Below are 23,576 nucleotides of genomic sequence, written 5' to 3'. Positions count from 1 at the left end.
TTAAAATACAGAAATTGGTAACTGCTCAAAAAAGTGAGAGTTTGCTTTTAAACATCCACAAACTGTTAGGTCAGGCAAACTCATGGCCTTAAACAAATAGAAACAACATATTTATTTTTAAATATTTATTGTGGAAAACCCTCCTAGTACCCTTTGTAGGCCAGCAGAGGAGATTACAGGAATTATATAATTTCTTCCTTTAGGAAAGCTCTCAGTTTTCCACCAAATCAGATCTATTAGAGGTCATCAGAATCAGTATTAGTGAAATTAGGAAGATTATTTTTACTGTTTTTTCTTCCTTTCATGTCAGCATCCTGAACAAGGAATACCTTCATGTTTCCTCCAGCTACTCTGGACTTCCCTGACATCTCCTTCCTTATCATTAAAACATACCTGTTCAATGTCCTATTCCTTCAACCCTGTTGTGGAACCAGAGTCTCAGGCCAGCAGAGCCTAAAATATTTACTGTCTAGCCTTTAACGTAAAAAGTTTACTAACCTCTGTGTTGGATCTTTGATCTTGTCACAGAAATGTTATAGATTACATTCTAAATTGTCAGGAATCATATATATGTGTACGGTAAACATATGGCCAGAGGGTCTTTGTTGCAATTACTCAACTCTACCTTTGTAGAGTGAAATCAGCCAGAGACAATAGTATATGAATGGGCATGACTGTGTTTCTATAAAACTTTATTTATAAAAAGAAGTAATGGACCAAATGTGTTCTTAGTTTACTGACCCCCGACCTAAGAGATAAACTTAATGAATTGATAATTAAAGGTTTTATATCTGAGACCTGTAGCTACATGATACATGAAGAAACAAATTGGGAAGGTTCACACGAGTACAAACTGCTTTGCAGTGGAAACCAGACTAGAATAAACCCACACAGTGCCCTCAAGAGTGGGAGGTTCTGGCCACCTAATAAACTGATGAAGATATTTGTTCTTGACTTAGGAAATGGTATTTTCATTTCACGAGGTTAACGAGATAAAGGAAAACAACTCTTAACTGCCCAGTAGAATTTTACCAGTAATAACAAAAACTTTAAGGTATATCTTGGGCCAAGATCACCTTTTAATAGCTGATGCAGAGAATCATTAATGATATAAACCATCTGGAGATACTAATCAAAATAGACATAATTCTATTTTATGAGTAACATAAATAGCATATATTCGAAGTGCTAGATCATCTAGAAGAAGCAGAATTGAAATGATCACCTATTAAGACCAAGCAAGACAAATAGCAAGAACAAGACAATATACGACAAACGATGAGCAGGCCCACAAAAGGCCTCTGGCTTCCCCACTGACCCTGTCCTGAAAACAGTTAACATTTTAAGACGTTTTTAAAGATTCACTGGGTGTTATAGAAGGTTTATGAAAGCCCCTTTGTGACCAGACCTGAAGGTGTTCAGATAGCACTAGGGCCTCATTTGGAAGATAGGTACCAGGAGGCAAGGATCAAAACTATTTTCAAAGATTTGGTCGAGTGCCATAACTACCCTCTGATAAAGTGCTTCCTTTTGGTGTTAAGGACATTTCCCTAAGATTTTGGATATTTGTAGAAAAATAAAACACAAGGGTTGATACAAGGACAAAGTTGTTTGTGCTCAAGATGGCAAAGAAGTTTCCATCTAAATACAACATAATGGCTGCTGCATCAACACAAGAACATGTCAATTCCAACAAGCATCTGGAAAATACCTAGAATTTATGATGCCCACAATACCTGCTTTGGAACCAGGCAGCTAAAACTCTAGCTGTCTTCTAAAGGTGACTGACCACTCAACTGATAAGTCTAGGTGTATCCTACTAGGATCAAGGAAGCCTCCATGGTTGTTAGGGCACTGAGGAAAAAATCTAAGCACCATAAATAGACCACCTTTCATTTGAGCCCATTTTCCATAAAGAAAAATATTTGGGGAGTTCATGAATGGCTGGGGTTACAAAATTTATGTTCTATTCCTTATCATAGCCAAGATTGGCTTAAATTTAAATGAAGAGCTGGTGATCTCTTGGCCAGAGCAATAAGGCATTGGAGCTTGCACACAGTGTTTCTAAGTCACCAGGAATATTGCCATTCAGATTTTGTGTTAAGTAGGAATCTTGACTTCCCGTATAGCCTGTGACTATATCATGGTAGTGGAAAACTAGAATATCTTAATATTTGATTCAGCTAAACTGCATACTCCAAAGAGGCAGAGTAGATTACAGTGGGCCTATTCCATGCCATCCTCCCCCACCAATCCTTCATGAGCTTTGGCATAAAAAGGACACTGAACCATCAGAGGGACTATGGCTCAAGGTACAGGGGGGAAGTCAACACTGGTACCAGAAATGGCGTAGAGTGAAGCTGCTCACTGCAGAACTCCTGGGCCTAGAGGACTGGCCTCCGAAGGACACCATATGCAAAAGCAACAGTAAGACTCTCCTCTGCTTATCTAGTAGGTTAGTAAAGGCTAACCCATGAGATAGTAAGGCATTTATAAGGAAAAAACTGAGATGAAGGGGAAAAGAACCACTCTTAATATTTAATCTTCTTACTGATATATTGCAAAGGATTCTTCCTACTCAGGCCCCTGAGGGCCATGTGTCTAAAGATCTTTTTTTAATACTATATGGGGCATATTTAAGAATACACTATACATATTAGTAATCATGTGTACAATAATCAGGGGGATGCCTTTACATGTCAGTTTGGAGAAAGTAGAGAATATCTCTTTGGGAAAACGGACTTTTTGTGGTGGACCCAAATTCAGACCCATAAGACAGCTGCCTAGTCCAGAAGTGGGTGAGACCAGCCCACGTCTTTCTTGGTCCCCAGAAGAGGAAGGCATGTAACCGACCTGTCGCAAAGCTGATGATTACTCCAGCAGCCATGCATCCCAGGCAGCCTACTGCACTGTAGTATAGGTAGGAGAGCGCATACCAGGTCTCAGCAATGGCAGGTCTGCAGAGAACAATGGCACATCATCAGTTCCGTGTGTGTGAAGTCAGGATTCACAGTGACTTACAGGACAGCCGAGGGTTCATTTTAGGGACTGGCATCTCTCAAAACCCCCAAAGCTTAACTTTTTGTCACTTGATTATTTTTTTAAAAAAACCGACTGTAGACTAGTTGTACTTTATATTCCACTCAACCCAATCCGTCTGTAAATTACAAGTCTTGCTACTGAACCACAATTGCAATGAGGACTGTGCCTTCCATTTCTTTTGCATTATTTATTCTTCAGACATTTACAAGGCCCAGATTTAGTGCCAGAAATTGTGACAGACACTGGAGATTAAAGATGAGTAAGCCACAAAGTCTACATGTAGGAGCTGACAATCATAAAATAGGCTAAAACGCCGTGGTGGAAGAGAAACAAAGGATTTGGAGAATATTCAGAAAGAGTGTCAAACCCAGGCTGATATGTGAGATGATGCCTCAACTTATTTTTTTTAAATGGTTAGTTTTAATCAATCAAAGAAGGCAGTTAGGGCTAGGATTTAGCATTCCAAGAAAAGAGGATAGAATAAGCACAGGCAGTAAGGAAGAAACAACATAGTGGACCTGAGAACTCAGACCTCCAATTAGCCCTCTTGCCAAGTTCACTCTTGGGCATCAGGATGCAGAGGGATGGATATTTACAGAAAGCTGGAGCCCCCAGACACTCTTCAATGATGGGTACTACCCAGAGCGATTCTCATAGGGGAGCAAGATGGTCTCCTCAGACTTAGCACAGAAGAATGCACTTTTCTCTAACCTGGTGACCCTCTCTCTGGGACCTGATGCTATCCTGAAGGTCAGCATACCTGCTGGACAGCAGTGGAGGCACTGATTCTGTCACATTTGATGGGACACACTGGTCAGTTGATAAAGGCAAAGGCCATGTCTTGGAGGTTGGTGCAGGGTAAATTAAGGCCCCAATGGCCACCCAAAATGACAAGATGATCCCAGTCAGAAGGCCTCCTAGGGCACCCTTGATGAAGAAGAAAAAAAAAAAAAGTAATGAGAGATTTGACAAAGCCATTGAAAGAATAATGAGATGATGATGTCTTGTATCTCAGGGATTCTGGTTTTCTACCCCAGATCTTGGCCACATGTACTAGAAACAGCCCACTTACACTGCCTGCCTTCAACCCCCCACAATGTAGCTTTACATAGGAATACATGGTTCCTTAAATGAAGACATTGGAGGGTTTTACTGTGGGCATTACATGTAAAATTTCTAGCAGGAATTTTTTTTCTCCTTTTTGGCTTCTTCCTCATCACTTCAACATCTGCTGAACCTCAGTTTCCAGTAGAAGAGTTTCAGAAATTCAGGAAAACCTCAGATAATAGAGTTGCTGGGGTCATTTTTCACTGACAGCCATTATAAGCTACTACTATATAGAAACTTTTACCCTCATAGCTCTTCCCAAGTAATTCTGCTCAAGTCCTCTGACTCCCAAGTTTTGAGTTTTTAGTTTGAGTCTAACTACTAGCAAGTATATTTACTAGTCCTGTCATTTAAGGGTCATACTTCTTGATAAAAAGTTAAAAGTCAATGAGTCATTTCTCCTGTAAAGGAAGCAGAACGATCGAGCAGGGATCACGACCACTGGATGTTGCTGGTCTCTGCCAGATAGCCGAGCCTTCTCTGTGACAGAAAACAACTTGTTGGTTTCTCTATTTATTCAGAAAAAAAGACTCCTCAATTACAGCACCAGAATGTTCTGCTCATTTTAGTTTGGGGGAAACTAAAGCAATGTGTATGATTCGAATACCTGGGCCCTTGGTCTAGACCAGTGGTCTGCAAACTTAACAGCCAACTAAGGAGTATTTTAGGTTTTGTGGGCCATTCAGTGTCCGTCACAACTACCCAATTCTGCCATCACAGCACAGAAACAGCCATAGACAGTATATATACATAGGAGAGTGGCTGTGTTCCAGTAACACTACGTATGGTCACTGAAAGGTGAATTTCACAAAATATATATGTGTCATGAGGTATTATTTTTCTTTTGATTTTTGACAACTATTTAAAAATGTCTAAACCATTTTTAGTTTGCAGGTCACCCAAAAACTGGAGATCAGCTAGATTTAGCTTGAGGGATATAGTATGCTGGCCCCTGGCCTACCAGTAAAGGGTAAATGGACTTCAGTAGGAGAGTCAGCCCTCACTGATTTATAGTAGCTGCCTGGAGAGCCGTGCTGAGAAGGATTCTGAGGTTGCATCCACATTCTGTGGAAAGAGAGCCATGATCGATTAGTACGATCAACCATGGCTAACAACAAGGGGAGAGGTGACCCCAATTGGTATTATTTACTTTCCTCTCTCTAGAACAAGGTGGTTTCCTGGATTAAATAGCAGGACCGTAACTCGCTAACATAGATAAATTAATGTTTAGAATGAACTAAGTTGTTATGTTGCTAGTTATTAGGGTTTTTTTGTAGCTAGGAAATTACCTTTCCTCATATTATCTCCGCAAGAATTAAACTATCCCTGTCAACCTCAATCTCAGAAAAGTTGATTAAAACAAAGTGTCACCTAATAAGACTGCAAGGAAGCACCACAAATTCCCAAATGTTTCACATCTATCCAGTCTCTTTACCTATCTACACAAGATTTATCTAGAATAGAGGTCAATAAGGGTCAGGTAGCCACAGAGACCTAATTAGGTATACCATGTAGCTCAGGCTTTATCAAGACTTCTATAGTATATTTAAAAATATGAAAAACTGGGGTTCCCTGGTGGCGCAGTGGTTGAGAGTCCGCCTGCCGATGCAGGGGACACGGGTTCGTGCCCCGGTCCGCGAAGATCCCACATGCCGCGGAGCAGCTGGGCCCGTGAGCCATGGCCGCTGAGCCTGCGCTTCCGGAGCCTGTGCTCCACAACGTGAGATGCCACAGCAGTGAGAGGCCCGCGTACCGCATAAAAAAAAAAAAAAAAAGAACTAAGTAAATAAATAAAAATATGCATACAGTCAGGTTTCCTAGAGTCTAAAAACTTTCTAAAAAGATTTGCATGTAAGTGGATGAATGGCAATAAATGGCAACTTTTCTAGATTGAAAAAATTATATTTTTAAATATTTAAAAATATTACTATAGTACTATTTTTCCAAATAAGTGTTCCTTTTGATTTATGTTTACTACACAGTCATCCAACCAATGTTTACTTAAAGGCAAACCACTAGCTTGTCAGCCAAGAACACCAAGAAGATTCAGCTGTCAGAATATACCAGGCTGGTCTCCCCGCCCTTTCTTAAATTAGTTAATTAATTAAATTACTTATAATTTTGGGTAACTAAATATAGAAAAAAATTTTACATTTTTAAAGTTTTCAAAATCATGTTTTAACTAAACTATGTCTGACCTCAATATCTATTTTAAATTTCATTTTGTGGGCTCTTAATTTAGAGAAGACAATTTAAACCCTACAGAATCAGGTTTGATGCCATGACATATGGTATTTCATGACCACTACTTTCTCGGCTTTCTGCTCCTAATACAGCTTCACTGAAGTCAGAGATTGGAAGGCTGAGGTTCTATTTAGTTCTGCTGTAGAAAGAAGCCCCCATTTTTTTCTGGCAAAGACAAATAGCGTTTCCAAGGAGGACTGAGAGGAGGGAGAAAATGTCTGGGGCCCAGTCTCAGCTGGGAAGTGTGAAGAGGGGTGTGGGAGACTTACCTTCCAGTTCACAAAAGGGAACAGGATTCCCAGAGAGAACAAGCCCAGCATCGGTCCCCCACACATGCCGTGGATGCTGAGGGCAGCCTGTGGATCAAAGCAGATCAGATCAACACTACACTCCCCTGAATCTGTGGCCCACCTAGGACCACCCCCTTTCTTGGACCGGAGATGGAATACAGTCTTAGTCCTGACTGTGCCACTCATGAATCATGTGCTTCCTGGAAATCATTTCTCCATTCTGGGCTCATTAATAAGCACTGTGTATGTAAAATACCAAAAACGCCTACAAACATACGTGTGTGAGGGTGTGCACGTGTGTGTAAACACACACAGGCAATTTGGATTTGGTAGAATAAGTTTTCCCTCAAGCTGGAACTTATTGATTTGTTTATATTTTCTATCTTATCAAAAGCTTTTTAAATAATGTACCTAATAAATACATCTATAACTTATGTTGAATATCTCAGGTAGTTGATCCAGCTGTTTTAATTTAGTTTGAATAATTTTATAATTTTAATAATAATAATTGTCTGTTACCCCACTCCTGCTATCCCAGCAGAATACCTCAAGGATGTTGAAGCATTAAGTTGGGACATGATGGGGAGGACATTGGACATTCCATATCCTATAACCCATTTTCATGGCTCTGTCTCCTTTGGATATAGAGAGAGTTTGGCAAATGCATTTCCATATCTCTTAATCTCTAAGTTATTGAAGCCGGTGAACTGGTTAGGGGCTTTAGTTAAGCTAGTTTTCTATCAACCTATAGCCTTGGGCCATGGCCTTGCAGAAGTCTTGAACGTACACAGGCACTGACATGCCTGCAAGGGAGCATGTACACACATATGTGCGTGCGCGCGTGCACGTACACACACACACACACACACACACACACACACACACAAAGCTACTCTGCAATGCAGCCCTGTCTAGTTCTATCAATACAACTGCAGGGCTCTTAGATAAAGTGGCTGTGATAAGGATGCTGTAAAGACTTTATACATATTTCCAATTTGTCAGGCACCCCTATGTGTCTTATGTGTCAGATAATAAAGATGAAATACCCTGGCACTCTAAATAAATGACCTCATTTCATCCCCACAATTACCCTGCTTAGTTGGTAGCACTAACTGGATTTTATAGATGAGAAATTTGGACTGAGAGAAAACATATTAAAAGTATACTTTCAGTTAGAAAGTGGCAGAGATGAGATTTAAGAGTTTTAAGCCAGGGTTGTCTGGCTCTGAAACCCACATTTTCTCTCCTAAGAGCAGTCCCACCTAAAAAATAAAAAATAGATAAAGTCAAGAGCACAGACCACCATCATGGTCTCCTTTGTCTGTTTAAGGGGAAAAAGTTCTTGAAAGAGTCCAGCACTAAGAGAATATTGAGATTCAAATTTTGGCCCTGCCACACATAACACATAATTTGGTGAACCTTCAGTTATTAACTCAGATTCATTTTACTTCAGAGAGTCTTCTTTCTCTATAAAAAATAGAAATAGGACCAAGGGGCCTTCAAGTCCACTCCAGCTGCAATATAAATTAATTTATCCAGAAAAATGAGCTACAATGTACTGTTATGATTGTTTTTCCAGGATAATTTTTAGAGAAGTCAATGATACAGATTGATCTTTGACAAGATGGAGGCAAATAAGATTAAAGTAGATACTTTTCCCTAACGTCAATACTTAATATTCTTGACATATTCTCTGCTGATTGATAGTATTAATTCATAGTTGCTGTGGTTGCTGAATTTGGAAGTTAATTTACTAGCTATTATATGGGAGAATCAATAAGTTAGGAAAAATGTTTATTTCCTCTTGTGGGAGAGAAAATGAACAATCTCTTACAAAGTCCTTAGCCAATATGCCCCAGGGGGAAAAAAGTCTTCACATGCTAGAAAGAGAAATAAATCAAAGACTTTCTGGATTTGAAAAATATGTATTTCTTTAATGTACAAAACTAACCTCAATTTCTTATGTTTCTTTTTTTGTTGTCATTAAGTGTGTTTAATTGGAGGAAGACAGAGCTCATCTGACAACCTCCACCTCAGTGGCCAAATCTCACCTAAGCCCCTCCTGCAAGGAAAGGACAATGGCTCAGAAAGTGTGTTCTAGGACTGAGGTTGCCTTGCTGTGTCTTAGCTTTCTCAGATGTCAAGTGGGGATCAAAGTACCTGCTTCCTGGGTTGTTTTTGTGTGCGTGTATGAGACTATTCAAAGTGGAATCCAAAAGAAGTCTCTGAATAGTGCCTGGGCACTCTGGAGCACACGATAATTGCCCCCCAAATATTATCTACTATTATAATCTTACTATTATCCTCTTACCTACCCTGTTAGTGAGCTCTCTGATTCCTGAAGTGGGCCATTTGATGGTTGGACTGTTTTGAGAGCTAGAAAGTACTTTTTTTATACTTAAAAAGAAGGAGGGAAGAAGGAAGGAAGGAAGGAAAGAAAAAAAAGGAAGGAGAGAGGGAGGGAAGGAAGGAAGACCACTCCCCCCAAATAAAAGAAAAAAAAAAAAAGAAAGCACTTTCTTAAATTGAGAAAAGAAGACTCCTGGAGGTCATGACAAGCCTTGGTAGAACTAGCTGAGGGTCAGTAGGATAGCAGCATAATGGACAGAATGGCCTTTCTCGGAGGGAGCTCCGCAAATCACTAGTTAACAGATCTTTGCTGCTGTTACCTGCCCCTCCTCCTATCTCTTCTCCCCGCATTTGGTTCTGTGGTCACATATTTAAAGGGAAACAGCTTTCTTGCTAGGTCTTCCCAGAGCCTTCGATATGCTACTGTGTGCTGTGGATTTCTGAAAGGGGAACACATTGTGCAGCATTTCCCAAAAGTCTTTGACTTTGGAAATTTTCACTCTTGGGGCATTTCCCAGGGTGAGGGTCTCTGGAAAACACTTTGAAAATCCTAAACTAAAACACTGAAAAGGGCTTTGTTTAAGGAGCTGACATCTGCCCACCCCCAGCACCACCAACGAACACACGCCATGAGTGTGTGTCGTTTTTGTGAACATGAAATGAAATCTGGCTCTATGCTGTATACTTATGGGATGTTTGGTTTCAGTCTTCCATATTCCCTGAATACATTATTCTATTACATTAGATCTAGCAAAGCTGTTTGGAAAATTAAATAGAGGGATTATAGTCTTTCTGCACCTGTCAAGTCAGATGTGTTCGGAGAAATGAGGGGGCCATTTTAGACACAAATATCTCTCCTAGGAAACAACACATCAGTGTTTTCATTGTCCCCTAAACTGTGTGAACACATTTTAACCAACGAAGAAAGTGAGGCTAGCATACTTATCTGAATAAGGACAAGTCAACGAGAGCATCACTCACAACTTCCTCTTCCTTATAAGTTTTATGTGTTACACCAGCCTTGCAGGAGTCTTTATCTATTCCAGAACCTTCATACCTCAATGGCAAACAAGCTTAATATGCAAATAATTCTGAAGGAAACAATTTAGTGATTCAAATCCTCACTAAATTGAACATGGTGATACTTTCTTAAGAGTAAATAATAATTAGATAAAGGGGAGAAAAGAAAGGGGTACAAAGCATTAGAGGCAACTTGGAAATGGGATAAAATAAACCTAAAAAAATGCTGCAGAGGTCACTAAAGACAAACCTCATCAATCCACCAGTTCTGCTGTGTGGATGGGTAGATATCAGAGTGCTTCAAAAATTGTAAAGAAATCACCAAATATCTGTCATTTTAAAAAGTTCATACTTAGCAGGGAGGACATCAAGTTTCCAGCCCCACAACTTCTCTTATATAGAAAGTGAATTATCATGTCACTCAACTCCCTTAGACTTAGTTCCTTGAACTTGAAAAAGGAAATAATGGAACCTATGTAAGTAGTCATTGGAAGGATCAAGCAAGATACACTGCTCTGGGAACTAAAACACATTCTATAAAAGTCAGTGATGACTATTCACTCACTCTTGTTCATGTCTTCATTTAAGCAGCATTTATTGAAAACCTAATCCATGCCAAGAAAGTATACAAGATGTTCAAATTATACAATGACCCAATGGGACTGAGGGGGTTGAAATAGAATCTGAAGATTGGTTTATCTAATGGTCCTTTGTGAGTTGGGCAATTTGGGAAGGGAAGAGGGGTGGCTCCAGACACTTTGCTGGTAAACCTGGTTTAGCCACTAACCAGACGTGAGAAGTTGAGCAGGATACTTTCACTCTTTTCTGTAACCATCTACAAAATGAATGTTGAAACAGATTATCCTTGAGGCTCTTTCTAGTGCTGATATTTTATGGAACTGGGAGTTGGACGTATGGGAGACAGGTCAGTCTGGATAACAGGTAGGGGCGGGCCCATTTCCCAGCTCCACCACTCTTTCATTATGTGAATTTGGGGCAATTCTTCACCTCTCTATTTCTTAGTTTCCTTCATCTATAAAATTAGTACATTAATCATACTACCTCATAGAGAAGTGACGAGGATTAGATGAGATAATACATTTGGGATGGTAGCTTGAACATAAGCATTCTATAAATGTCAGTTGTAATTATTGTTTTTCCTGCTAAGATTATCATTCCTACTTTTATCTCAGGATCATACATTCTCAGATCTGGATTTCAAAAGGTTTTCTAATTTTATTACAGTGTACCTTGTCACTGAGTCTCATTACTAGTTTTTAAAAGTTTCCCCTCTTGAAAGAAATTTTGGTTGAAATTTTACATGCATGTGTAACTTGGACCTGGTATCGGAGAGTATGAGCATTTGGGATTTGGAGGAATAGGAAAAGTATTAGAAAAGAAGGTGGATAAAAAGTTGCTACAAAATCAAATGTGTCTTTTTCCTCTTTCATTACCTGTACAACGCTCCCCAGGAGGGATGCAGCCACAGCCATGGAGGTACATATTATGCCAAACAAGAGACCTGGAGGAAAGAAACTTCATGACTATCATCCAAGCTGGCTTTGAGGGATCCACTGAACTCCCGCCCAGGGCCGTCTCTCATGTAAGCCCTATCAGAAGGGGTCTCAGGAAGGACTGTCCACCCCACTTAGCCATCACAAGCCCCAAGAGGGCCATTTAAGAGACCTTCTCCCAAAGACATGCTTTCCTAGGTCAGGCAGAATGAGCTGGAATCCAGCCTTGAGGAGTCTTCTCTACAAGATTTAAGAAAAATGCTGTCCTGGTGACTTCTCTGGTGGTCCAGTGGTTGAGACTTCACCTTCCAATGCAAGGGGTGTGCAGGTTTGATCCCTGGTCAGGGAGGTAAGATCCCACATGTCTCGCGGCCAAAAAACCAAAATATAAAACAGAAGCAATGTTGTAACAAATTCAAGAAAGACTTTAAAAATGGTCCACATCCAAAAAATCTTTAAAAAAAAAAAAAAAGAAGAAGAAAACTGTCCTGTGGAAGCAACATGAAAATGCAGAAAGGTCACTGGTCTACTAGGCTAATCCAGATTAAATTCGTGAGAATTAAATCCATTTCGACCACTCACCAATAATCAGCTGAAGACGTTACTAACCTCTCTGGGATATGGATAGTTTTTCATCATTAAAATGGCTAAATAGTTATACAGTTTACCTCACAGATTTTGCAAATCTGGAAAATTTTTCTGGTCTTTTCATGCTTTATTCATACCTTCATTATGGCCCTCAGTATACTGTGTAACGATTTCTTTGTTTACATGGCTATGTTGGAGCACCATAAGGGCCATCAGGGTACCGCGCTCTGCAGCATCTTGCACAGGGAGCCTCCAGCATCATAGGATCTCGTTGGATGAATCAACATATCCATCTTAGTAATCTTTTAAAGGTGATGTCTTGTTTCAAACGATCTTTTTAAAAATAATTGTTTTTCTACATCTTTGTTTAAAAACTATCTTAAAAGTCATTCAATTCCCATTACAATCCATAGACTAAATGAGAGAGACAAGGTGCTGGAGATGGATTTAGACAGACACACAGTGACAGAAATAGAGAAAATGATTTTTCTCATTCTGTTTGAAATTCTCTCTCAGCTAAATATTTGGCTGAGTTCCCAATGTCACCATTAATGCAATTTTATTGAGTACTGACCATATGTCAAGCACTTTACTAAATGCCAGTGCTATAAATGCCACTGCCCCAGAGATCTCACATTTTAGGAAGGGACTACACATAAATAAATTAATTTATCCAACAGTGCCTGTTGCATAGCAAGTACTATGTGCTTGCCATTATTATTATTATCATTATTATTATCATCATCATCATCATTTCAGACTTAGTACATGATATCTCTAAAATTTATTATCAGGAATTCACTTTTAAGATGAAATCAGGATAGCGAATTTTAATGCTATATTTTCCAACTTCTCAATAAAACACAGAAAAATAAGGAAACTCACACAACACTGAAATCCAAGTTTGATCAATAAACACCTTTCAGAATTCTAAAATTGTTCTCATTATATTTAAAGATGATAGATTAGAAACAATGTTTGCCCTCGTTCTGTTTCACTTCATGAATAAGCAGAACTCCACCTGCCTGAAGAAAATAACAAAAGTGTCTTTTCTCTGCTACCGATTACCCTCTTGCTGGGCCAACGGTTATCTGTTTCAAATGGGATTCTAGGCAACCACCCCTCAATCCAAGGTTCTACATTTTTGTGCTGACTAGAGAATTGATTCAGTCCCCCTCTCCCCCATATCTTTACACTTCCACCAGATTGCAATCAATAGCAACCTGCAAGGCAGCGAGTTTAGGGGAAATTGGTGGGGTTCCATGGATACCTGGAGTGCACGGATCCACAGACAAAGCAGTAAATGTGTTGGGGGGCGGGTAGAGAAAGCACCACCGTTGCAGCAAATACTATGGATTTTCCAAGTGCTACATAAGCTCGGAGGATCAGACAATAAACCATGGGCAGAAGAGGAATTTCTACCCAGCATATTCATGAATGTCTGCTAGAAATTGGGAATTGCACCAGGAGTGATGCCAATCCACCTGCTATTAGCTGTAACTCATTATGCAAGATAGTGAAAAAATTAAGGCAATTCAACTACCCAGTTAACAAACATTCGGTCAGCACCAATCTCTCCTTGTTCAAGCATAAGGAAAAAGAAAAAAAGAAATATGGGATCCATGCCAAAATATTACTAAACAAGGAAATGAATAATTAACCTGAAAACTCAAATACAGAATATGTTTTCTGGAAATACTTAAGAGCCAGAAAAAAAGTATTTAGAAACTGGCAATTTCAATATGATGCAAAACACATAGATTCAATGACGCAACAAGTGCAGTTCAAGAGAAAGCAAATGATATGAAAACACAACAAAGTAGGGTGCAACACCCATAAGTTTAGATGAAGATGAATCCAGGTGTGGTAAGGAAGAACTATAAGGAAATTAAAAATTATAATAGTTGACCAAGCACTTCCTCACCTAGGTATTTACCAAAGAGAAATGAAAACATGTTCACAAAAAAGACCTGTGCAAGAATATTCATAGCAGCTTTATTCATAAAAAACTCAAACTGAAACAACCTTCAATAGAAATAGAAGTTAAAAAAAAAAGGTAAATCCATACAATGCCATACTACTCAGCCATAAAAAGGGATAAACTACTGATACAAAAAAAAACATGGGTGTATCTCAACAATATTATGCTGAGTGAAAGGAGTCCTTACAAAAAAGAGTGGTACTGTGTGATTCAATTTATATGAAATTCTAGAAGAGGGAAAACTGATCTATGATGAAAAACACCAGAATAGTAGCTGCCCCTAGAGGGAATTGGGAGTAGGAATTACCAGAATAACCAAGAGGACTTTCCAGGGTCATAGTAATGATTTATATCTTTAGTGATTGAGTTACACAGGTGTACACATTTTCCAAAACTCAGCAAATGTATACTTAACATTTGTCCAATTCATTGTGGGTAGATTTTACATTTAAAAAACTTTAACCAATTATTGAATTCTAGTTAATAATATGCTAAAATAATTAGGGGAAAGTGTACTGATGTCTACAATTTATTTTTAAGTGTATCAAATATATGATGCATTAATGGATGGATAGAGAGCTAGATAGATATGTGAAAAAGCAAGTTTAATAAAACATTAATGGAGAATCTTGGTGGCATATATACAGGAGATCATGGTAAATGTCTTTAAACTTTCCTGTATGATTGAATTTTTATAGTAAAATGTGAGGAACAAAACACAACAGCAGAATTCAAATCATTATTATTAAGAAAATTACTTTGTGGAGAACTTAAAGTAACATTGAGAAAAAAACCTGAGCCCTTCAAGCTTGCAGAGGAAAAGGACAAAGCTATGAAAATAAGAGAAATAATGAAGAATATGGAGAACACAAACCCCAAATTAGGGGAGTATTTAAGAATAAGGGTACGATAAAACTATCAATATTTGTAGGCAATAACCACACTTATTAGAAAATCAATTAAAATTTTAAGAATCAACAAAAGTTGTGCCAATGGCCAAATATGTGCTTTACAAAACAAACAAACAAAAACAAAAAGCTATAGCATTTCCACGTTGATAGTAAACAGTTTAGAAGATATTATGGGGAAAACATTCCATTCATAATATCGATGAAAGAAGTAGAAGGAGGAGGAGAAGAAAAGGGAGGAGGGGGAGAAGCAGAAGGATGAAGACATGAGGATAATTAATATCTAAGAGAGAAAATATGGTGTTAAATGCAAAATGCTATTGCTAGATGGAAAGCTTATAAAGATGTTAATTATTTCCAAATACGTTTTTCAGTTTAGTGCAGTTCTGTTGAGATGGGGGTGTGTGTGTGCAACTAGATAACATGCAGTGAATTATTTTAAACTTAATCTGAAAGAATAAATAAACATGAACAGCCCAAAATTTGTTTTTGCAAAAAAAGAAAAAAAACAGTCACAACATTTAAATTTCTTCCCAAAAATTGACAAGAGCTGCTCTACCAGATATTTTAAATAAAACACTGCAAATCTATAGTATAAAACAAGATGGTATTAGTTCTGCAATTGATAAATAATTTAATTTAATGAAAATAAGTATATAATATTAAACATATTCTTATAGATAAAATAATTTTATATTGCATATTATTACTACTAAAACTATTAAAAACCAATGAAGAATATTTGGTAATAAAGGACTCTTTAGAAAAGAATTTGGCTTTATTAGACAAGCTGACTGGCGATAGTGAGCAGAGCATCTTCCTCTGTGGAGAGACTAAACAGGATCAATACATGGCATAATCAAGAGGTGTTGATGTGATGAATCTAGGGCATAGGATGAACGCAGAAGAATGTCGAATGTAGGTTGGTAAAAGCTAAGCTAACTGGTCATTCTTTCCTAGTACCCTCCTGGTATCTCCAGAAGTGTAAGAATTGACGTGTGAGATTCCTCATGTATCTTCACATGCACTTGTGCCTGTCAGAGTGCCCTGAATAGTGTGTGCAGGATTTGACACGTACCACACGTTCATTTCATGATATGGAATAGAAGATCCACCGGCTGTACCTACATAAGCCTTTACTGATCCAGGTGCTCAGCTTGTCGGAGAGATGGGGAAAACAGCTCTTGACAAAATCCTCAAACGTCACTGTTGCTAAGGCATTGATGCTGGCAGCCACGGTGCTACAGGGAGAGAAAAATGAGAACATAGTCCAAGGTAAATAAAGCTGACCGGCCTGCCCTGGTGTCCAGGGCGAATAGATAAGGCAGGGCTCTAGAAAAAAACAGAGACAGACATATGTCCTTATTCTGGAACTTCAGGGGAACTACATGACCTGTCTACTCACTCTTCAAAGCTGCTTCTGTGCTTAATGCTCTTTGATGTCTTCCTCTAAGTCCAGTGAAGAAGCTAGGCTTCCATGCTGGAACTCTCACTGATTCCCCTAACAAGACATTAAATGAGTTAGCATGCAGTAGCAGAGAGATTTTGTGTGTGTGTGTGTGTGTGTGTGTGTGTGTGTGTGTGTGTGTGAAAGTTAAACTTGAGGCAGAAAGTACTGACTATCCTAATCCAGGAATCAGTACAATATGCCATTCATTCATTCATTCACTCATTCATTCATACCATTTATGCATCTGTTCATTCTGAGTACTAGGCATACAATGGTGAACCAGAAAGACATAGAGCTTACACTCTACTTGGCGACATAGACATTTAACAACCAATTATACAATTGACTACAATTGTTATGAAGAAAAATAACAGAGCTATGAAATCATGTCTTTCAGAGGCCTAAATCGATATGAAGTTAGGATATTCTTCCCAAAGGAAGTGATGGTTAAGATAGGCACTGAAAGGACCCATGCAAATTCAGAAAAAGATGTTTTAGAACAAAGGGAAAATTACAAGTAAATGCCTACAGGTGGAAAATTTGTTTCATTCAACAACAGGAAGCCCCAGTGTGATTAGCATGCAATTAATAAGGGAGAAAGGGGCAAAGATAAGACTAGGAAGCAGGCAAAGACCAAAAGCACATAAAAGCTCTGATATTCTCTCTCTGACTTTCCAGAGTTCAGTCTTATAGCCCTAAAACTCGCTCAGTGGACAGAAAACCCAAGAAGTTCGAGTTTTCTTTGCAGAATAGCATGAAAGCTTATTAAATTCCTCATCTAGACCAGGAATATTTTAGCTAGTAGAATAGATGTTCCCTATATGACTCCTCTTCTATCTGTAGATCCATGCAAGTCAAATAAGGAAAGGAGATGATCAAATAAAATAAACTTCCACGCTCCCAACATATATGGCTCAAAATCCATCATTTGAAAGTTTCAAACATTAGGGTTAACCCTTGAATCCATTGGGAGGGAGGGAACAAAAAGCTGATTTTGGCCCAGAGGGAGCAGATTTGTAGAACCTTTACTGGGTTGCTTTTGAGGTCAGATGTATTATCTATATGTCAATTTATCAGATTCTAAAACTGTTACAAGATGGTGAAAATCTTTTTTTTTTTTTCCTATCTCTCAACCACCATCTCTTTACTCCACCCCCCACTCTTGTCTTTCCCTTTCCTTAACCCAACATCCTCCTTAATGTTATAGTAATAGTAATCTCTCTATAATATGTACTGTCCAGTGTCTCTTTCTTGGAAGTTTAGAACTTGAGATCAAAAGAATCAACCATTCTCTTATGGGGGAATTAATCTGTTGACAGCTATATTTCTCCATTCTGGAGTCAGCTTTAAGAAAAATAAATAAAGCTCTGTAGGGCAGGACAAAATGAAAGCTAGCATGTCACGCTACTTGTGTTTGATCCTCTGGTGTTCATTGTTTCTGTCCCTAGTTTCCTTGAGATACTAATACCAACACCACAGGACAATATGATTTTATATTACTGATGCAAAATCCTACAAAGAGTATTAGTAAAAATAATTCAACAGAACACTAAATTAAAATTATACCATAAGCAATTTAAAGTCATTATATGAATTAAGAGATGTCGCTATTTTTGAAATGTCAACATGTTAATATTAATATGCCAAAAGCTAAAAAAGCAAAAAATACTCATTTCAAAAATGCCAATAGTTTACCAAAATTCAATATTTCTCCCTGATAAAAATATTTCTTAAATTAGAATAAATATATGCATTTTTGTTCTTTTTTATGATTTTATTAGTTTTATATAAATATTTTAAAATGTAAATAAATAATATAGTTTAAACCAAAACCTGAAATCATATTTAATGGTAAAATCCAAGAACAATTCCCTTTAAAGTGCATAACAGGCACTTCCCTGGTGGTGCAGTGGTTAAGGATCCTGCCTGCTAATGCAGGGGACATGGGTTCGAGCCCTGGTCTGTGAAGATCCCACATGCCGCGGAGCAACGAAGCCTGTGCACCACAACTACTTAGCCTGTGCTCTAGAGCCTGCGAGCCACAACTACTGAGCCCACCTTCCACAATTACTGAAGCCCGTGAGCCTAGAGCCCATGTCCCCCAACAAGAGAAGCCACTGCAGTGAGAAGGCCACGCACCGCAAGGAAGAGTAGGCCCTGCTCGCCGCAACTAGAGAAAGCCTGCACGCAGCAACGAAGACCCAACACAGCCAAAAATAAATAAATAAATAAATTTATTAAAAAATAAAATAAAAAGATAAAGTGCATAACAAAACAAGGATTTCTGTAATCCCTCAATTTTTTATCATTGTTCTCAAAGCATAATTACATAAGAGTGAACATAGAAGTGTAACTATTAGAAAAGAAGAAAACTCAAAAGTATTGGCAGGTATTATGATTTGAGTACACCCAAGTTCTATAGAATTAACTGAAAATAATTAGGAAAAATCTGATATCAAGGGAAATTCTGTAAAAGAAATATAATGAATAAATACTAACCTAACATATTTTAAATCAAACTTTAAAGCTTAGTCACTAAAATTATTAGTATTGTCATAACTGTACACAAATAGATCAAAGGAATATAAAAGAAAATCCAGGAAAAGTTCCAAATATATAAAAGAAAGTAGGATGTGATAAAGGTAGCATTTCAAGTCAGTGGTGAAAATGTGGCTTTTTACTAAAAAATAATGGGACAGCTGATATCTGGATGATTATTTATAAACATGGAATGGAGAAGCCTTCATAAGAATGATATAAACCCAGAAACCATAATGTAAAAGGATTGATTAATATGAAATAGAAGCTCAACATACTCAAAAATACTATTAATAAAGCAAATATACATAGGACAGATGAGAAAAATGAGACATATGTCAATAAGCTATTTTCTTATATACATAAGGAAGAAAACTCAAAAGAAAAAAATAGCAGGGAATATGAATTGGCAGTTTACAGAAAAAGAACTACAAACGGCCAGTGAAAGTATGGAAAGGTAGCCAACCCCACTTCTGATCAAGGGAATATGTATCATACTAAGTGAAGTAAGTGAGACAGAGAAAGACAAATACCATATGATATCACTGCCATGTGGAATTTAAAAACGTGATACTGTCTTAATGTTTTAGTCCATTGCTCTCAACACTCTTGCCCCCATTCTCCAAGTCACTATCATGTCTACCCTGGATTAAGGCAAAAGCCTCCTGTATAGTCACCCACTTTCACCAATCTTGCTTTAGCGATAGCCACTTCCCTCCACAAAGACTGAGTCTTCAGTTGTATGACATCATCAAACCTCCTTGCTTCAAAGCTTCCTATTTAATATGAAATGCCAGCTCTTTATTCTTTCATAAAGGTTCTTCCTGATCTGATGCCTGCTTGCCTCTTTAGGCTCCTCCCCATCTGCTGTCCTCCCCGTTCCTTATGCTTCAACTCTTCTCTCGGATCCTGAACTATTCCATACAGATTATCTCCTTGGGGCTTTGGTATTTGCCCTCCCCCCTGCCTGTGAAAGTTTCTGCCTGTGATCTTCACAGAGCTGGCTTCTCCACACACGTTAGATCTCAGCACAAATGTCATATACTTAAATAGGAGTTCACTAAAGACCCTATCAAAAACAAAGTCCCCAAACCTAACCTCTCTCTAGGCTATCACTCTGTCATTTCCTTTATACTATTTGTCATTATCAAACAATGCCTTGTCTTTTTTGTTGTTGTTTAGTTATATATTGTCCGTCTTCCATGTCTGCTAGAATGAAAACTCTATATCAGGGCAATACTTATGCTAGTCTTGTTCCCTGAAGTATCCCCACTGTCACCAGCTGTGCCTGGCATAATATAAACCTTCTAAAATATTTGTTAGAATAAATGTGTGAAAAATTTTGTACTTAGAATAATGTCTACATTTTGGATATGGATGTTCTTACATTTTGGATATGGATGTGCCTGAGTGTGTTATTGAAGATGGAGAGAATGGATTGCGAAGCATAGACCTGTAAGAATGTATTGCAGCTGAATGAGAAATGCCAGCAGAGAGAGCTGCCTTGTGATGCAAAACCATGGGGGCAGTTGGCATCAGACAAGGTTGAGAAAATAAACAGAGAGATCTAGTGCAAAGGCGGACCTAGGTTTACATACCACCTCTGTAGTTTACTGTCTCACCATGGGTAAGTTATCTACCTTGCTAAATCTTAGTTTCCTTATTTGTAAGCTGATGATAATGAGTAGTTTCGGCCTCATATAATGTGTGACAACTAATGAGCAAATGCATATAAGGCATTCAGCAGGGCAGCTGACACACAGTGAATACTCAGTAATACTGATAATGACTACCACCATTACCTTTGTCATCCTGGTTGCCTTGCTATCACCATCCTCACCATCATCATTATCAGAACGTTATTGCCAAGTGTAGTCAATACACTAACCTCAGAGTTCCACTGAAGGCACAAGCCACAAAAAGTCCTGGGAGTCCTGGCATTGTGGCAAATAACTCCATGACGAAGTATGGCATCAGCTGAAGAGGAGGCAAAACGAGATGGGATTAGTGGTCTCATCAGCAGTGTCTGAAATGTGGGACTGTATTGTAGCTTTTTAGCAAAAGGAGGTGGGAAAAAAAAAGAAAAAATAAAGTAACAATAAAGGAATTTGCCTGGACTATCGTTGTTAAATGCTAACAAATGAGGTTATGATCAGTCCAATTCCATGGACCTGAGGTGCAGCTGTAGGGGAGGGGAAGGGATAGGAAAGGGACAGTCATTTAAGGAAAATGTTGCATGAACTTAAGAATATTCAGGAACTTTTAACTTTTTTTACATTTGCAATGTGTGCTATTTTCTTGCCTGTTTACCCTTAATGTTAGAAACTAAATCCTAAAAACAAATGCTTAAAACAGGTCTTCAGGGAGGCTAGGTATTATGGTTCTACTCTGGAGCCAGATTTGTGGGAGAGGAACAGCCACAGGACACATTGGGACAGTTGTATATGTAGGGGGAGAGGATAGAGACGATAGCTCCTCCTGAGAATATTCTCCGTGAATGGAGTTTTTAAGGATGGACAAAGAGATTGTCATACTGAGTAAAATAAGTCAGACAGAGAAAGACAAATATCATATGATGCCACTTATATGTGGAATCTTAAAATAATGGTACAAATGAACCTATTTACAAAACAGAAGTAGAGTCACAGATGTAGAAAACAAACTTATGATCACCGGGGGGAAAGGAGGAGGAGGGATAAATTGGGAGATTTGGACTGACATATACACACTACTATGTATAAAATAGATAACTAATAGGAACCTACTGTATAGCACAGGGAGCTCAATACTCTGTAATGACCTATATCGGAATAGAATCTAAAAAAGAGTGGATACATGTATATGTATAACTGATTCACTTTGCTGTACAGCTGAAACTAACACAACATTGTAAATCAACTGTACTCCAATAAAAATTAATTTTAAAAAGCATGCTTAATGTAATATATTGGGGTGATATTGTTTAAGCCATAATGAGAAGACATGAGCAGAAGCATTATAGAAATAAGGGTCATTTTGTTCAATCTGAGATTAAAGCAGCATTAATCAACCTGTGATGGATAGAAAAAAAGATTTGATGGTGGCCTTGAAAACCAAAGCTATGGGTTCAAGTCCTCTTCCACTCTCCCCAGCCCTACCCTGGCCCCAGTCCTTGCCTTCAAGGACAAGGTAAGATACCTTCTTTTTACATGTTCACTCCCCAGTATTAGAACCTGATCTGTGATAATATCATCCAAGAGGAGAAATCAAGTCTTTGGGGTTTGGGAAGTACCTAGAGGTCCAGGTCGAAAAAGAGAAAGGCTCAGCATTGCTGGCCAGAAACACACTCATTTCAGCTGTTCCTCACTGGTCCCAAGGGAGCACATACCTGGTCTGGTGCTGAGATGATACCAGAAGTCCAGGGATCACAGTCTTTGAAGTGGGAGTACATGATTAAGCCAGAGAAGACAGCACATGCCAGAATGACCCAGAGGCCCAACAAGTTGAAATACAAGGCTCTAGAAAATAACACATGGATCTACTGGTAGACTCTATGTCATATTACAGTGTGGTCAGGGCATTACCAAAGACTCATGGTAAAATTTGGGGGGGTTTTTTGCTATAAAATAAAATTCTATAGCCTTCAAGAATGTATATATTTTGATATCAAGTCACTATGTTATACACCTGAAACTAATACAAGTCGATTCTATTTCAATTTTTAAAAATCATTACTTTTTATACTTTTGCATTTTTTTTGTTTGGGCATGTTACAATTTTAGACTGATTATGAAATTTGAACAAGGTGGATTTTTGATGGGTTTGCTTTTGAAATAGCTTTTCTGCAAAGTTGCAATGTGTAGTGTGAGGTCTATTTCCTTGGATGAAATTTCACGTATCAATCACTCATATTATATAACTTCAAGTAATTTCCCCCCACTCAATTCATGAAACTGTCAAAAAGCCAACTTTCATTTTAACATCTTTTATTCCAGAGGAATGATGAGATAAATGTAGAAGTAGACACGTTTTGGAAATATTCGCTTTGGAGGTTAAATCAGATGAAGTTTAAAGTTCAGTTCTTTAAAAGGCAATAGAAGGTATGAAAAACCTAAAGTCATTTTCCCCACATTCTTTGGAGCAATTCTTTTTATTCTACAACAATTCTTTTTATTCTATAACATTCTGTTTAACTTCAGTTTGAGTGCATTTGTAGTATCCTATGGTTATTTTGTATTCATACTGTTCTTTGAAAGTCAAAATATTACACATCTTCTAAATCTCAGGGAAGACTTGAAAGTCGGCTGGCCTCACACTGGATCAGCGAGAGAACAAACAATCTTGCTCTGGAGAGAGTTTCAAGGGGCAGGGGGCCCAAAGAGCAACAGGAGGCATTTCCTGGGAATGTTTCATTTCATTCAAACAATGTCCAGCCATTGTTTGAAGGGATTCAGATGCACTCACATTCAAATGTAAGGACACATATTCATTTCAAAGCCCCCTAAAAGCCCTGCTGTACAGGTGTACCTGACTTTCAGAAAACCCTTAAATCAAAGTATTCTTTTA

General features: G+C 38.2%; 1 protein-coding gene across 1 annotated transcript in view; it reads right to left on the bottom strand.

Annotated features, from left to right (window-relative positions):
- Window positions 1-23,576, bottom strand: part of SLC5A12 (solute carrier family 5 member 12) — a 45,107-nt gene that overhangs the window by 2,398 nt on the left and 19,133 nt on the right. The window contains exons 7-13 of the mRNA XM_027115697.1: window positions 22,399-22,528; window positions 20,920-21,008; window positions 16,172-16,284; window positions 11,507-11,574; window positions 6,663-6,749; window positions 3,803-3,969; window positions 2,854-2,957 (exon numbers count right to left, since the gene is read on the bottom strand). Coding sequence (XP_026971498.1) covers window positions 2,854-2,957; window positions 3,803-3,969; window positions 6,663-6,749; window positions 11,507-11,574; window positions 16,172-16,284; window positions 20,920-21,008; window positions 22,399-22,528 — 758 coding nt within the window. The remainder of the gene's footprint in view (window positions 1-2,853; window positions 2,958-3,802; window positions 3,970-6,662; window positions 6,750-11,506; window positions 11,575-16,171; window positions 16,285-20,919; window positions 21,009-22,398; window positions 22,529-23,576) is intronic.

The sequence above is a fragment of the Aethalodelphis obliquidens genome, unplaced genomic scaffold (assembly GCF_003676395.1).
Source record: "Aethalodelphis obliquidens isolate GAN/ISIS:26980383/991018 unplaced genomic scaffold, ASM367639v1 scaffold14, whole genome shotgun sequence".
NCBI lineage: Eukaryota > Metazoa > Chordata > Mammalia > Artiodactyla > Delphinidae > Aethalodelphis > Aethalodelphis obliquidens.
This window is presented reverse-complemented; position numbering and strand designations above follow the sequence as displayed.